This window comes from Chiloscyllium plagiosum, unplaced genomic scaffold (assembly GCF_037043375.1).
Source record: "Chiloscyllium plagiosum isolate Xiang-an unplaced genomic scaffold, Cpla_swu_hap1 HiC_scaffold_36, whole genome shotgun sequence".
Lineage (NCBI taxonomy): Eukaryota > Metazoa > Chordata > Chondrichthyes > Orectolobiformes > Hemiscylliidae > Chiloscyllium > Chiloscyllium plagiosum.
This window is the reverse complement of record NW_028270174.1, coordinates 21,803,758-21,819,372: the sequence shown is the minus strand read 5'-3', so window position 1 is coordinate 21,819,372 and position 15,615 is coordinate 21,803,758. Positions and strand designations below refer to the sequence as shown.

Below are 15,615 nucleotides of genomic sequence, written 5' to 3'. Positions count from 1 at the left end.
TGAATAGTCAAGTAGACTTCAGTGCACACTTGAAGACATGTCGAAAAATGTGGCACTGGAAAAGCACAGCAGGTCAGGCAGCATTCGAGGAGCAGGAGAATCGACCTTTTGGGCATAAGCCCTTCATCAGGAATGTGGAGAGGGAAGGGAGCTGAGAGATAAATAGGAGGGTGGGGGCCGGGCAGCGGGGGGAAGGTGGGTGAGAAGGCATTAGGTGGAATCAAGTAGGAGGTAATTGTGACAGAAATGTTCCCTGAACTGTTCTGCAAGTTGGCGTTCTGTTTGACCAATGTAGAGGAGACCACATCGAGAGCAACAGATACAGTAAATGAGGTGAGTATATGTGCAGGAAAATCTCCGCTGGATTTGAAATGATCCTTTCGGGCCTTGGACGGAGGTGAGGGGGGAGGTGTGGGCTCAGTGCTTGAAGATGTGTGCCAGTTAAAAATATAATTCAGTCTCAGATAGATGAGATCTGTCTTATAAATAGGATTACATTAATAATACTCATTAGCAATGATTTGAGTATGTACACCCAATGTTCTCAATATAACAGCAAAGGTCAATATTAGTAATAGATTGTCACGAACACGATGGAACCAACTGAAAATGTGGGACATAAATGACAGGGTGATTGAGCAGGAATGTTTTATGATAAAGTGTCCACAAGGCAATAATGGATTATAAAGCAAAATACTACAAATACTGCGATCTGACAATAAAAGTAAACACAGAAAATGCTGGAAATGTTCAGGCAACGTTGGTGGAGAAAAAGGTAAAAAAAAAAACAGAAACAAAGTTTGTGTTTCTCATTGATGATCTTTCATTAACAGAGGTTCTATTGAAGGATTACTGACTTGAAATTGTATTTCCATTCACTGAGGCAATAAAGGATGATTAGGATCCAGTACTTTACATAACAATAATAGAAATTACACAGAAATAAATCGTATCTGTTGATAAACAAATCAGGAACTCGAAGTTTCTTCAATAATGATTGAAACCACGCTTTAATATATCAGAAAACATGGCATGGGGCACCTGAGTGACTGAAAAATTGATTAAATTAGGAGAAACCAGCTTCTGGTAGTCGAGCTGCATGCCAAAGAGGAATTTTCTAGAAACCGCAGACCAATAGCATTTTTTTTTAAAGTATAGTTATCTGAAAATTGGTCAATGGTATGCTTTTTCTTGCAATTTCTTGCAGTATGTTTCATCCTGATGCATGTTCTTCAATCCTATTTCATTTACTTTAAGGTTGGTTTGTACATTCACGTGTCCTTTTGCCTCCACTTGCCACAATATTATATTTTCTATTTTCCTCCAAATTAGACAGAGATGCTACCTGGTCATTTATTTTACTTCAAGCCAGCAATGAGAATAAGCTGCAACTTGACACATGAACCTGCACGATACAGTCATAAGTTTTTCAGAAATTTATATTTTCTTTGTAGTTTTCCTACTCTTTAAAATATACAAAGAAAGTTCGCAACTCCTTGGGTCGAATAGTGATGATGAAGTCTTTAGTTAGCCATCTTTTGTCATTTTTAAGATCTACAAAAAAAGACAAAATTAGGTATCAGAACATATCTAATGTTTGAAAGCAATTAATCAGGAGCTTTATGCTATCACACAAAGACCTATTACACCTGTTACTTTTTTATAGTTTCTTTATTTTTCTGCCTTTATTTTCTATATTTTATTTTACTTTTCCTGTTTTAAGATGGCTCCAGCGAATGGTGATGCTATACAACACTTTTCACTGTATTTTGTAACAAGATACACATGACAATAAAAAAACAAATCAAATAAATAATGAAATAGCAAGACCTGAAAAAGTGACTTCGATTCTTTCCCCAGATTGCAATGCTGAATGACACTGTTACGGACTAGGCTAGACCCCCTCAAAATATTTCAGAAGATAACCCAGACCCTATCTTTTCTAGTTGTTTTAGGCAGATATCAGGTGGATATCCCAGGAGTGATGCAGCTAGTCAAACTACTTGGCTTCAAGTAAAACAATTTATTTACATACTACCGAATGAAACACCAACAAAAGAAAACAGAAGTTAGAATAACAACAATTTGAAAATCCAATCGACTCTATCGCAACTTAATGATGCTGTTCCAACTTCCTGCAACATCCCCACATACACACCCCTTGGCAAAAAAAAACAACCCCAGGTTCTTACAGGAGAGATGTTAGAGAGTGAGAGAAAAAGAGAGAGAGAGAGAGAGAGAGAGGGGATCAGGCAGGGATCATGTGCTGAAGCATGGAGCCTCTTTCCATTGCAGCTATCTCTAGGTCCCCGGCTAAAACTAAACCAAACTAGAAAAATCTCTGAACTGGGAGAACTGGCCAATCCCCTTGTACAACTGTTTTAAAAAAAACCTGAAAACCTTTTCCCCGATTGTTACCTTGGGCAGTATCTGTTAGCCATTAGCAAAGACCCAAAAACCCAGACAAATTGGAACCTCTGCCTTTTACAATCCCTCTTGAAAAAAAACAAGAAAAACATAACCTTGTTAAAGGAGCAGCATTGTCACAACACCAACAGCATGGGCTCAATTCCTGCATGGGCTGAGGTTACCATGAAGGAATCTTCTTCTCAGTCACTCCTCTTGCCTGAGGCACGGTGACCCTATGGTCTGCTAAGACTATGGCGACTTTATCTTTTTACTTTACCCTCCCTGTGCATCTGACTGCAATGCTAAGATAAAAGTCATCTCAATAGAAACATTCCAAATAAAGTTATAAATCAAACCACGTCACTATGCCAAAGAATCACCCATGTGTGCAGTATTCTCTTAGTGCAAACTGTCCATTTAGGAACTGTGAAATGAAGCTATGAAAGTTATGGATGAGCCATTTAGCTGTTCCTGTCCTATAGCTCTGACACAGTACTACCCTGTTGGCTCCCAAGCTGCTGATTTTCACTTCAGGAGAGGGCAGAGATTTTAGAGGCAGACTCAGAGCAGTTTTGATCCCAAAGACCAAGTACTGGTCTTGATCACCTGGAGGATCGTCTGTGTTGGAGTGTTGGCAGAGATCAGCGAGGCCTAGTAGTGGTAGGAGGACATCCTGAGTGGGAACAGCAGGTTCCGAACATTTTGAGTCACTCACTGGTGCCCCTACAGAACCTGTGTTGGACGACAGGTTGCAGAACTGTTGAAAGAGCTGCAAGGCCCTTTCAAAGTTGGTCTCCACAGCCAAGCTGGCAGTAGTCTAAGCTTGCACTACTTCAGTCTACATTTGCACAACAGCATCCAGACATTGAGTGCCTTTTCCCTCTACTGCCATAAGAGCTGAATCATTGACCATCTGATACTTCATTGCAACTGGTTCGATAAGGGTTCCCAAGGAATTGACCACCTTGTCCTTGCTGGAAAAGCTGTGGGCTCCACAGTATGTGGAAATTTCACTGCCAAGTTGGCTCTGGGCTCCTGCTCCCAAAACTGGATAAGCCTGACAGGAAGCCCGCAGTAGTTGAACAACCATCAGCTTTTCTCTAAACCAGCCCAATACTGGACATGGTGTGTTTCAAAACTCAGGTCCCCAAGTATTATTTGGGTCTTGGGATTAATAATCTAGCAATAACATCACTAGGCCATCACTTCCCCACTCCTCTTCATGTGTCTTCCTGTTGTTTTACCTCCCGTTATACCACCTCAATCCGAATTGGGCTGCAGTTCTTGGACTTTCAGAATGAGAGCAGGGCAGTGCTAGGATTGTGGTGAGGGGAGGAAGAGATGTGCAGGTTTACATCACCAATCGGAATAGTGTTTAAGGAGAAATTGCAATGTGAGGAAGAGGATTACGTCCTGCAAAAAACAGTGAAGGATGTTAGAGGGTACAGTGCAATGTGTTAGGTTGATATGGCTGCCATAGTTAAACAGTTAGCCACATGTAGACAGGAATGTGAGATTTACAACAGTTTTAGGGGAACTGTCAAATGAAGCTGTGAATGTTATGGATGAGTCATAATTAGAAGGTGAGTGCATGTTTTCAGCTAGGTGCTTGAGGTTAGTAATACCATTGGCGGGATACTGGCTTTCTGGGACTGCACGCAGGTACTCAGATAACTAGCACTAATGATCAGAGCTATTAACTCCCACTGCCTTGCTATGTTTGTCTGCAGGGCTTTCTGATAGCTCTCCTGCATCTCCAGCAGCCTATGTTCTTGTCATGTCACAGTCCTTAACAGCATTGCAAACCTAACAGGAACATCTCACATATTCCTGTCCACATACGGCTAACTGTTTAACCATGGCAGCTGTATCTCCCAAACACATTGCGCTACACTAAGTAACGTACTTCCCTCTTCCCCGCAGATCAAGGTTATACATAACCAGCAGCAGCTGGAAGTCTGGCCTGGCTTTCTGTCCCTTCCACCTATGGAGGAGAAGATGCTCACCATCAATACAATAGCAGGGAGTGAGGCTGTTGCCAGCTGTAGTAATTGGAACCAGGGCCAGGTGGATCTCATTGACTATGAGATCCTTGATTATTAACCTGGGGCAATCAGAGACGCCAGGCTGACAGATATAAACAGGAGATTTGCCCCTCTTTTGCGGTTAGGTTAGGGCCCGGGTGTCTCTGGAGAAGGAGCACCCGGTGTCCACCAACACCCTGGAGTTGTTCAGGGAGAGGTGGGCGCCGCAGGGACTGGAGTGCATTATTTCTCCCTCCAACTCTATTTTGATTTAGTCCCTACCCTCCCCTTCACTGTTTTCAGCACATAGCACTGCCCTTTGATGTGAAGGGCACTGCTTGTCACTGGCCACTCGGGTGTTTTCCTATCTTCCTGGTGGTGGAATTTGAATAAAGATTCGTGCACTTTGTGTCTTTCACTGTGTCTCACACCTGCACACACACGCCATTGGTGCTGGGGAAAAATAAGCACTACCGCACTTAGGTGGTAGTGTGGGGGTTAAATTAAAAAAAAATAAAATAAACAGGGACTTTGGAGGGTGCTGCACGCAGCAGTCCCCTGCAACCGCAGATTGCGGTGGTTCATGGACTCCCAGCCCAACTGCTTGTTCTGTGGCGCTGTGGAATCCGTGGAACATGTATATATTGGGTGTGGGCGTTTGCACTCCCTTTTTGATAAAAAAAAGATAAACAGGAGATTTGCCCCACTTTTGCGGTTAGGTTAGGGCCCGGGTGTCTCTGGAGAAGGAGCACGCGGTGTCCACCAACACCCTGGAGTTGTTCAGGGAGAGGTGGGCGCCGCAGGGAGTGGAGTGTATTATTTCCTCCTCCAACTCTATTTTGATTTAGTCCCTGCCCTCCCCTTCACTGTTTGATCACACAGCATTGCCCTTTGATGTGAAGGGCACTGCTTGTCACTGGCCACTCAGGTGTTTTCCTATCTTCCTGGTGGTGGAAATTGAATAAAGATTTGTGCACCTTGTGTCTCTCACTGTGTCTCACACCTGCACACACACACACCATGGATGCTGGGGTAAAATAAGCACTACCGCAGTTAGGTGGTAGTGTCGGGGTTAAAAAACAATTAAAAAAAATAAACAGGAGTGTCCCTTTGATGTGAAGGGCAGTGCTTGTCACTGGCCACTCGGATGTTTTCCTATTGAAAAAAAACAGGAGATTTGCCCCTCTTCCGCGGTTACGTTAGAGCCCGGGTGTCTCTGGGGAAGGAGCACGTGGTGTCCGCCAACACCTTGGAGCTGTTCAGGGAGAGGTGGGCGCCGCAGGGAGTGGAGCGCATTATTTCCCCCTCCAACTCTATTTTGATTTAATCCCTGCCCTCCCCTTCACTGTTTGATCACACAACACTGCCCTTTGATGTGAAGGGCACTGCTTGTCACTGGTCACTCGGGTGTTTCCTTTCTTCCTGGTGGCGGAAATTGAATAAAAGTTTCGTACACCTTGTGTCTTGCACTGTGTCTCACACCTGCACATACACAACATGGGTACTGGGGAAAAAGTAAGCACTAAAGAAGTAAAAAGAAAAAAATTGAACAGGAGATTCAGAAGCTTGCCTCAGTCTAGAGACTGTGTTGGAGCTGGCTGGTCAGAGCCCATGTACTGTACACATGTAAACAAAGGGTGACTTGCTGAAAGGATACTGGGCTCTGTGCAAACAATTCATTATCTGTTACTGATACATAATCCCAGGTCACATTCACTTTTACACTGGTCCAACGGCACAGAGCAGATGTGGAAGAGCTGGACTGGCTTTTTAACCCAGACTTTCAGTCTGCTCCTGAACTTTCTGTCCAATTACCATCAGCAGACCTGACTTCACCTCAATTGCAGGATTTATTAAAGGTATTCTTCAAACTTGTAGTTTGAGTTATCATGAAGAGGAAAAGTACCAGTATAATGGAGTCAACACAGGAAAAGGCCACTTTATAGGCAGAGGGTGATAGTATTTTCCAGTGATGGGAAGAAGTTGTGGAATGTGCCATCATGCTCCTTGATACAGTATATTTATAATGACCATTGTAAGGCAGGAAAGCATTGACAGCAATGGCACATTCTGATGTGCTTTTCACCACAGCTCCTCATCATGCCTTGCAAAGCCTAATCCAGTCTATCACAGCTTACATTAATATACCTTGAAGGTTCAGTCATCCCTCTCTCTCTTTGCACTCTTTCATACCCCAATTAATCCATTCTGCACTGACACTAACATACTTTTCTCATGTGATGTTGTTCCAAACCCTCAAAGTCACCCTCAACAAATACTCTCTATCCATTGGATAAATAAATGCCATTATTCTCTCTCATAGGTGATTGTTTTGCTAACGCCCATTGTTACAGCTAACCTGAGAATGCAACATTTAAAAAAAGGTTTTACACATGAAAAAAGTGAAACTATCATGGCATTCGAACAGATGAAAGACTCAACAGACAATCAAGGTATTTTTCAATGTATAATTTCAGTTACATCACACTGTAAACTTTTGCTATAAATTCTCATGCCCGAAACGTCGATTCTCCTGCTCCTTGGATGCTGCCTGACCTGCTGCGCTTTTCCAGCAACACATTTTCAGCTCTGATCTCCAGCATCTGCAGTCCTCACTTTCTCCTATAAATTCTGTGCCTTACAATTGTGTCCTCCACAACCACCTGATGAAGGAGCGGCGCTCCGAAAGCTAGTGCTTCCAATTAAACCTGTTGGACTATAACCTGGTGTTGTGTGATTTTTAACTTTGTATACCCCAGTCCAACACCGGCATCTCCAAATCATGACAGAATACTAGTGAGAGCCAGAGAGCCAGTGTGGTCTCTTTCCTCAGGGTATCGTCAGCAACACCCGCAGAGGAAAAGGGGCTGGAGATCAGAGAAGTCTCACTGTGCAGGGAGATAGGAATCCCTCAGCTACCTGGTGTTGGAATTAAATATCAAGCACCTGCATGGCATACAACACTTAAGGTATGTTGATTTCATGCCAACAACATCTGAAATAAGATTCTGTGCACAATGGTTCCTTCAAGCATTTTACAAACAGGATACAACAGCAGCAACAGCCAAGAATGTGTGATATACAGGCAGGCATTTCAAGTGCATGACTGCAAAAAGGTTGGAGGAAGCTGTCTCAAGCACAAGTGACGTGATACCCCAGGCCTTCACAATAATGTGTTCTTCAGTGGGACGAGTGGCAGACTTGAACAGGCTTCTCAAATGTTAATGCTGATCTCTCTCTTTGCACTTTCTTTGCGGCTGTAACCCTGTATTCTACACGCTGTTCTGTTAACCTGATGCACTTTGTATGGTACGATCTGCCTATACAGCACGCAAGACAACACTTTTCACTATACTTCGGTACATGTGACAACAATAAATTAATCAATCAAGAATCCAATGTGGATATCATGCCAGAGCAAGAAAGCCTTCAATACTGGCTTGTGCATTCAATGCCACCTTGAATAGGTTGAAAAATAGCACACCTTCGCCATTCATAGAGGTGCTAGCAGCGACGTGCAGCTGGCCCACGAGAGGGTTAGTGGTGAAAGGGGAACAGTCTTTGTCCCACAGGAGGTCATTCAGAAGAAGATCTGAAAATGTGTTGCTGGAAAAGCGCAGCAGGTCAGGCAGCATCCAAGGAGCAGGAGAATGGACGTTTCGGGCATGAGCCCTTCTTCAGGAATCCTGAAGAAGGGCTCATGCCCGAAACGTCGATTCTCCTGCTCCTTGGATGCTGCCTGACCTGCTGCGCTTTTCCAGCAACACATTTTCAGCTCTGATCTCCAGCATCTGCAGCCCTCACTTTCTCCATTCAGAAGAAAGACAGAGATCTGAGCAGCCTTTCTCCAGTTTGGCTAAAACCACATGGGTGGCACAGACAGAGCTGCTCAGAAGGACAAGAGTAAAGATGAGTTGTTGCACAAGGGGCTCTATTACAACCTTATATTGCTCAGATTCTATTACTTATTTCAGCCCTTACCCATACTAATCTTGGGCATATCTTTTCTGTCTCATCTATTTCTGTTGCTGTTTCTGCTGCTGGCCATTATCTTTGCTATCTGAGGTTCAACATAAATGGTAGCACAAACATAGACCGCAACGATCTGATCAACCAAAACTTCACAGCTCCAAAGTGTTGAAAATGCCTTCAAAGTACAGCACAAGTACCATGAAAACACTACTGGTCACAAAGAGATATTAAGTACCAATGACCACATTTCCCCAGGATATCGCCATCTCTCTCAATTGTGACAGATTCTCACGTACTTTCACAGGGTGTAACATCTGAGGCCCCAATGTTAAGGCAGAAATCCCATGTGAATATGACTAACTGAGTAATTAACATCTCAAGCCGCAACTGCCTCTCCCAAATGCAGAACTGGAGAAACAAAAAACATAACAGGATACAAAGAACAGACCAAAAATATGGGGAGAGAAGTATGAGAGTCAGAAGGAAGGGAGCATGAACATAAATGTTGCCTGCTCGCTATGGCACATAGGCAACAGACATCAGCAAGGGCTCACAGTTCAGTTACGTCAACCAAAGTGTTAAAATGTGCATTACATGGAGAGAAATGGGGAGGTCAGAAAGGAGAGGAAGCAAGAGTGAATGCATATTGGAGAACGAGGAGAACTAGTACGTAGCATGTAGTGCTAGTATGAGTAGACATAAACACAGGAAACTAAACAGGACAACTGTCAGAAAACCAATTTGTGGTACTTAGTTGCACTCAAATTTCCCAACATCATTCCCATTCTGAAACAGTGACTACATTTCAGGATTACTTGGCTCGCTGGAAGATGCTTTACAAAGTCCCAAGGGCATAAAAGGGGTAGTAAATTAAAGAAAGGGCATTTCTATCTTCAGAACAGCACCAAAACCATGAATTATTTGGTCAATTTTGTGGAAGCTTCTAAATAGTTAATTCAACATTTTATTCTGGAAGTTTTAAGATTTTGCATATTTTAATTAAGATGTTATTTTAGAATCATAGAATCCCTAAAGTGCAGATACAGGCCATCTGGCCCATCAAGTCTGCACTGACCCTCAAAAAAGCATCCCACCTAGACCCACCACCAACCTATCCTGACATCTCCCATAGCTAATCCACCTAATTTGCACATCCCTGGATACTACAAGGCAATTAAGCATTGTCAACGCACCTAACCTTCCCATCGTTGGACTGGGGGAGGAAACCACATAGACACAGACAGAACATGCAAAAACCATATAGCCAGGTATCCAAGGCTGGAATCGAACCCGGGTCCCTAGTGCTGTAAGGCAGCAGCGCTAACTACTGAGCTACCATGCCAATCTTGACTATTAGAAATGACAGTTACCAAATACGCTGGACAAAAGCCTTTTCAGAATGCATTTTCTGTAATTAACAACCAACAAACTGAGATTTCACACATCTAACATGTTTTCAAACAGATTAAAACCTTTAGATGATGGTCAAAGGTTTCCAAAGATGTGCAGGTTAGGTGAATTGGCCATGCTAAATTGCCCACAGTGTAGGTCATTTGTCAGGGGTAAATATAGGGTAGAGGGAATGGGTCTGGGAGGGTTACTCTTCGGAGGGTCGGTGTGGACTTGTTGGGCTGAAGGGTCTGTTGCCACACTGTAAGGATTCTAAAAAAAAGTCCATTGTTTTACGTTAGGTAAAGCTTAAAATGTTTTTACATGCTCAAAACTGGAATAGGCAAGAGTGCAATGGTGAAAAACTATTTTGCACAAACAGCAGAATTGTGACAAACTCTGAGCTACATCAGAAAGTGAAAGCCTTCTCTCTCTGGGAATGGTAAACAGATTTTCAACAGAGATAGTTAATGTTAGTCAGGTAACAGCATTGAATTGTAGATCTGTTCAAAGATCAAAATTCCAGGATAGAGATATTAAACAATGCTGCTCCAATTATTCATAAATAATAATTAAGGAATGTTACATTTCTTCACTAGACAGTTCACCAGGTAGATGTTGGGCAGGTAATCCATAGTGAAAATCATATGCTCCGGATGGAGCAACCTTGACGATATGCATAATTTCTTCTTTGATATGTAATTTTTATTTCAGATTTTCAACATCTACAGGAGTTCATTCACCAAAATGTAAAGTGTTATTTTGGCAGCAATGTACATTATGTGCTAAATGCAACTGTTGCTAACACAGGAAATCTCGTCAAGAAACATTGATGGATGATTGCTAATTGTTAAAATGAAGGGACAGAAGAAAAAGAAAAATCCAAACTGGATATTGTACATCACACCCTGTTCATTTATTACTTCTTCAGAAGTAAGTCCCAGCATCTCAAAATAGGTAAATAGTTGCGAAAGCTTCAGACTGCTCATCGATTTGAATCAAAACCATTTGAGAGAGTTAGTGTACTTTGCAAAAAGGCAAAAAGTAATGAGAAATGGTACAGTGCATTTATATTTAAATGATTTGGAGATGCCAGTGTTGGACTGGGGTGTACAAAGTTAAAAACCACACAACACCAGGTTATAGTCCAACAGGTTTAATTGGAAGCACACTAGCTTTCAGAGTGTCTCTCCTTCATCAGGTGATAGTGGAGGGCTCAATCCTAACACACAGAACTTATAGCAAAAATTTACAGTGTGATGTAACTGAAATGATACATTGAAAAGTTGATTGTCTATTAAGCCTTTCATCTGTTTGAATGCCATGATTGTTTCACTTCTTTCATGTGTAAATCACAAAACCTTTTTTAAAAAGTTGCATTCTCAGGTTAGCTGTTAACAATGGTGATAGCTAGACAATATGTTGAAGGTGTTGGCCCCCTGTGTTCTCTGTCTATGCCATGGTGTTTAGATTGATTCTAATCTAAAAAGTGAGATAACTGAGTTTTACATTAATTCATGCAGTTTTTGAGCTCAGAGTTCTACATGAATGCATGCAGTTTTTGAGCAAAGTACAATGTAATCCTGCAAGTACAAATTCACCCCACAAAATATATGTGTGAATGTGGGTCTTTGTCTGTGTCTGTGTTGTCTGGGTTGGGGGTCGTGAGTGTAATAAAGTGTATGTGTGTGTGTGTGTGTGTGTGTGTGTAGTGAGTGTAGAGTGTCTTAAGTCTGTGAGGGGGTGCATGTGTGAGTGTGGGAGTGTGTGTGTCTGTCAGGGTGTGTGTGGATATCTGTGTGCGCATCTGTGTGTCCGTGTGTATGTGTGTATAGGAGTGCCTGTCTGTGTCTGTGTGTGAGAGTGTGTGTGTGTCGGAGTGTCTGTGTGTGTATGTATCCTGCAATGTGACATGAACCCAAGGTCCCGGTTGAGGCCCTCCCTATGGGTACCGAACTGAGGCTGATAGCTAAGTTCGGTACCCATAGGGAGGGCCTCAACCGGGACCTTGGATTCATGTCACATTACAGATGACCACCATTGCACTACACACACACAGACACTCCTACACACTCACACTCTCACTCCTATACACACATACACACGGACACACATATACACAGATGCGCACACAGACACCCACACAAATCCTTACAGACATACACACTCCCACACTCACACATGCACCCCCCTCACAGACTTAAGCCACTCACGACCCCCAACCCAGACAGACAGACACATAGACACAGACAAAGACCCACATGCACACATATATTTTGTGGAGTGAATTTGTACTTGCAAGGTTACATTGTACTTTGCTCAAAAACTGCATGCATTCATGTAGAACTCCGTTATCTCACTTTTTAGATTAGAATCAATCTAAACATCATGGCATAGACAGAGAACACAGGGCTGAAAAATGTGTTTTTGGAAAAGCGCAGCAGGTCAGGCAGCATCCAAGGAGCAGGAGAATCGACGTTTCGGGCATAAGCCCTTCTTCAGGAACACAGGGGGCTAACACCTTCAACATATTGTCTAGCTATCACCATTGTTAACAGCTAACCTGAGAATGCTAACTTTTTAAAAAAGGTTTTGTGATTTAGACATGAAAGAAGTGAAACAATCATGGCATTCAAACAGATGAAAGACTTAACAGACAATCAATTTTTCAATGTATCATTTCAGTTACATCACACTGTAAATTTTTGCTATAAATTCTGTGTGTTAGGATTGAGCTCTCCACTATCACCTGATGAAGGAGTGATGCTCCGAAAGCTAGTGTGCTTCCAATTAAACCCGTTGGACTATAACCTGGTGTTGTGTGATTTTTAACTTTATATTTAAAAGTACTATATATAATATATATATAAAATATATATATATATATATATATATACACAGACCTTGAGACACTTACTTATGAGAATCAACTCAAAAATGCCCCTGCACACACAGACATAAACGACTGGGGATTGTGTAACTTTCCATAGTTTCACTGAAAACTAAAAGAATGTTCTATTCACAGCAAGATAGTGTTCCTTAATTGGAAATATCTTTCAATGGAAGTAAACGTAAGTAACTCACCTCTACCGTCTTGTTGTGTTGTTTTCCATTTCCAGCGTTTGAGTGAGTTAATGTTCCAGATCCCTGTGAGTGAGCGTTCTTCAATAGATACCACCGTTCCCAACACCTTCAGCAGATCCTGTCAGCGATTTCATTCAGAAAGAGAGTTTAGATTGCATCTAATTAATGGCAAACTCGAGTGACAGACAGTCTGCAAACAGATTTTGAAGCTCAGTTCAGTTTATGAATTTAAAAACGTTGACTTCTCTGAAACGTTGTGCATTACTGCTTATGTATATTTACCCCACACTGTTTCCATCCTTACATTCATGCTGTTTACATTTGCGAGATTATGCACTACTTCCTCAGAGACAATGCAAACAGGAAGTTTAACACACAGCCATTTAATAATCAAACTTTATTTTCTATGCATAACTGGAAGATAGGAAATAGACAGATCGCAGCATTAGAAATCAGATATCAGAACTGGAGTATGGTGTGGGAGTTGGGACCTACGACATATTATCAAAATCAGATTCAGGACCACCTCCAGAAAGAGGCAAAAAAAATACGACAGTACAGAAAGTTAAAAGGAATTAGGGAAGGAAGTAGTAACACATGCAAGTCATTGACACTGAGGAGATTAGTTTGACTCTGGTTAAACATCCTTAATGCAACAAATACAACATTAACAGAGGGTCATGTGACTGATCACAGTGGGAAGAAAACAGGAGAGAGTTTGCTTTATGGAAGGATAAATAAGCCTGTCTAAAGAGGAAATTTATTAGACAACATCAAAATCAACCAAAGCAGTTTGGAAATACCACAACAGTTCGACATCAGACATAGTGAAGATATTGTGCAGATCTTGCATGATGCAGTCGGTCTACAAACTGCATGAGGCAGTCAATATTGATTTGAGGGGAAAAAAAGATCAGAACACAAAGCACATAGAGGAAAAGAAAAATGACAAGATACACCATGATCTGAAATTCAGAAAAACGGAGGACTGGGAGCAAGGAAGTTTTCTATAATGTACTCTGAAGGAGATTAATGTTCTACTAAGGTGTGAAATGTAACAAGGGGTCCGAATGCAGGGAGAATTCTGCAGGGAGTAAAATGAACTAATTCATTAGGATCAACATTTTGGCACCTATTCCAGAGGGGGATGAGCAACTAAGCAGCAATAACTTGAAAGGAGAATTACTGACGTTGACATAAACTGAGCGAGAAGTCTGAAATGGCCTCTAAATGAACAACTTTTCAGATGAAGAGTATTTACCCAACAAGGCTGAGATGCAATTACAGTGATACACTAAAGAGTTACCAGTACAATGGAAATTTGCTACTATGATTCTCATCTCAAAAAGAACAACTACAGATTCATTTGCCTCACTTAAATTCAATGTACAATAATGGAATCATCAAAATTAAAGTTGATTATATTAGTATAACAATCTCGAGTGTGATTGGTTAATGTGCTTGCTTGATGCTCTCTGATCGGAACTGCACTTAATTTGGACAGATGCGCACAGGTAATGAGAAAGAATGAAAGAACAAAGAAACGAACAATGAAAAAGAAAGGGAAAGAATGAAAAAGGGAAAGAATTTCACATAAATCTTGCATTCATGTAGAGACGGCCTTTGACCAGGACAATAAAGGACACTTGTAATTCTTTCAATACTTTTGTGAAATGTGTCAATCGTTATAAGAATGATTGAAATGGACGATTAGGAGTTTGGATCAATTATAAAACAAAGAAAATTTCTTCCATAAGTAAATGCACTGTTCCATGTGACCTGACAGCTCTGTCGCTGAAACTGGGTAAATGGGAAAGCAGTTAAGAGAGAAACTGTTTGGAGATTTACAAGTAGAGGAACTGGAGGATGATGGTGATCATCGAAAATGTGAAAAAACAACAGAGAGCAGGCAGAGACACAGTTCCAATGGTGAAAAGAAGCAAATCATTCACAGGAAGAGGTCAGTTTTTCTGTTTAGCAGAAACAGGAACAAGAGTTTTTGGAGGTACTGTGCAAACTACAAAAGTCTAAAACAGGAAAGCTGAATAGCTTGGCGATGCTGAAGAGCTGGAGACTTTCTCACAAGCACACCTTGTGAACTGAGGTGTATACTGGTTGGTCTATTGAAAAAGAACTCTCGAGTGCTAACCATCAGGACGTGGTGACCCGAAGGTGAAAGAGTCTGTTGAAGACCCAAACCCATTCCCCACTACTCTACATTTACACCTGACTAATGCACTCAGCTGACACATCCCTGAGCACTCTGGGCAATTTAGCATGGCCAATTCACCTAATCTGCACATCTTTGGATTTAGATATATTAGATTACTTACAGTGTGGAAACAGGCCCTTCGGCCCAACAAGTCCACACTGACCCACCGAAGCGCAACCCATCCAGACCCACTCCCCTACATTTACCCCTTCACCTAACATTAGGGGCAATTTAGTATGGCCAATTCACCTAACCTGCACATTTTTGGACTGTGGGAGGAAACCGGAGCATCCGGAGGAAACCCACGCAGACACGGGGAGAATGTGCAAACTCCACACAATCAGTCGCCTGAGCTGGGAATTGAACCCAGGTCTCTGACGCTGTGAGACAGTAGTGCTAACCACTGTGCCACCGTGCCGCCCATAAATTGTGGGAGGAAACCCACACAGACACAGGGAGAATGTGCAAACTCCACACAGACAGTTGCCTGAGGAGGGAATCGAGGAGGCAGCAGTGCTAACCACT

General features: G+C 42.1%; 1 protein-coding gene across 1 annotated transcript in view; it reads right to left on the bottom strand.

The window, feature by feature from the left end:
• Positions 1–634: 634 nt before the first annotated feature.
• man2b2 (mannosidase, alpha, class 2B, member 2) overlaps positions 635–15,615 on the bottom strand; it is a 68,322-nt gene continuing 53,341 nt past the window's right edge. The window contains exons 18-19 of the mRNA XM_043674218.2: positions 12,879–12,996; positions 635–1,554 (exon numbers count right to left, since the gene is read on the bottom strand). Coding sequence (XP_043530153.2) covers positions 1,460–1,554; positions 12,879–12,996 — 213 coding nt within the window. The 3' untranslated portion in view covers positions 635–1,459. The remainder of the gene's footprint in view (positions 1,555–12,878; positions 12,997–15,615) is intronic.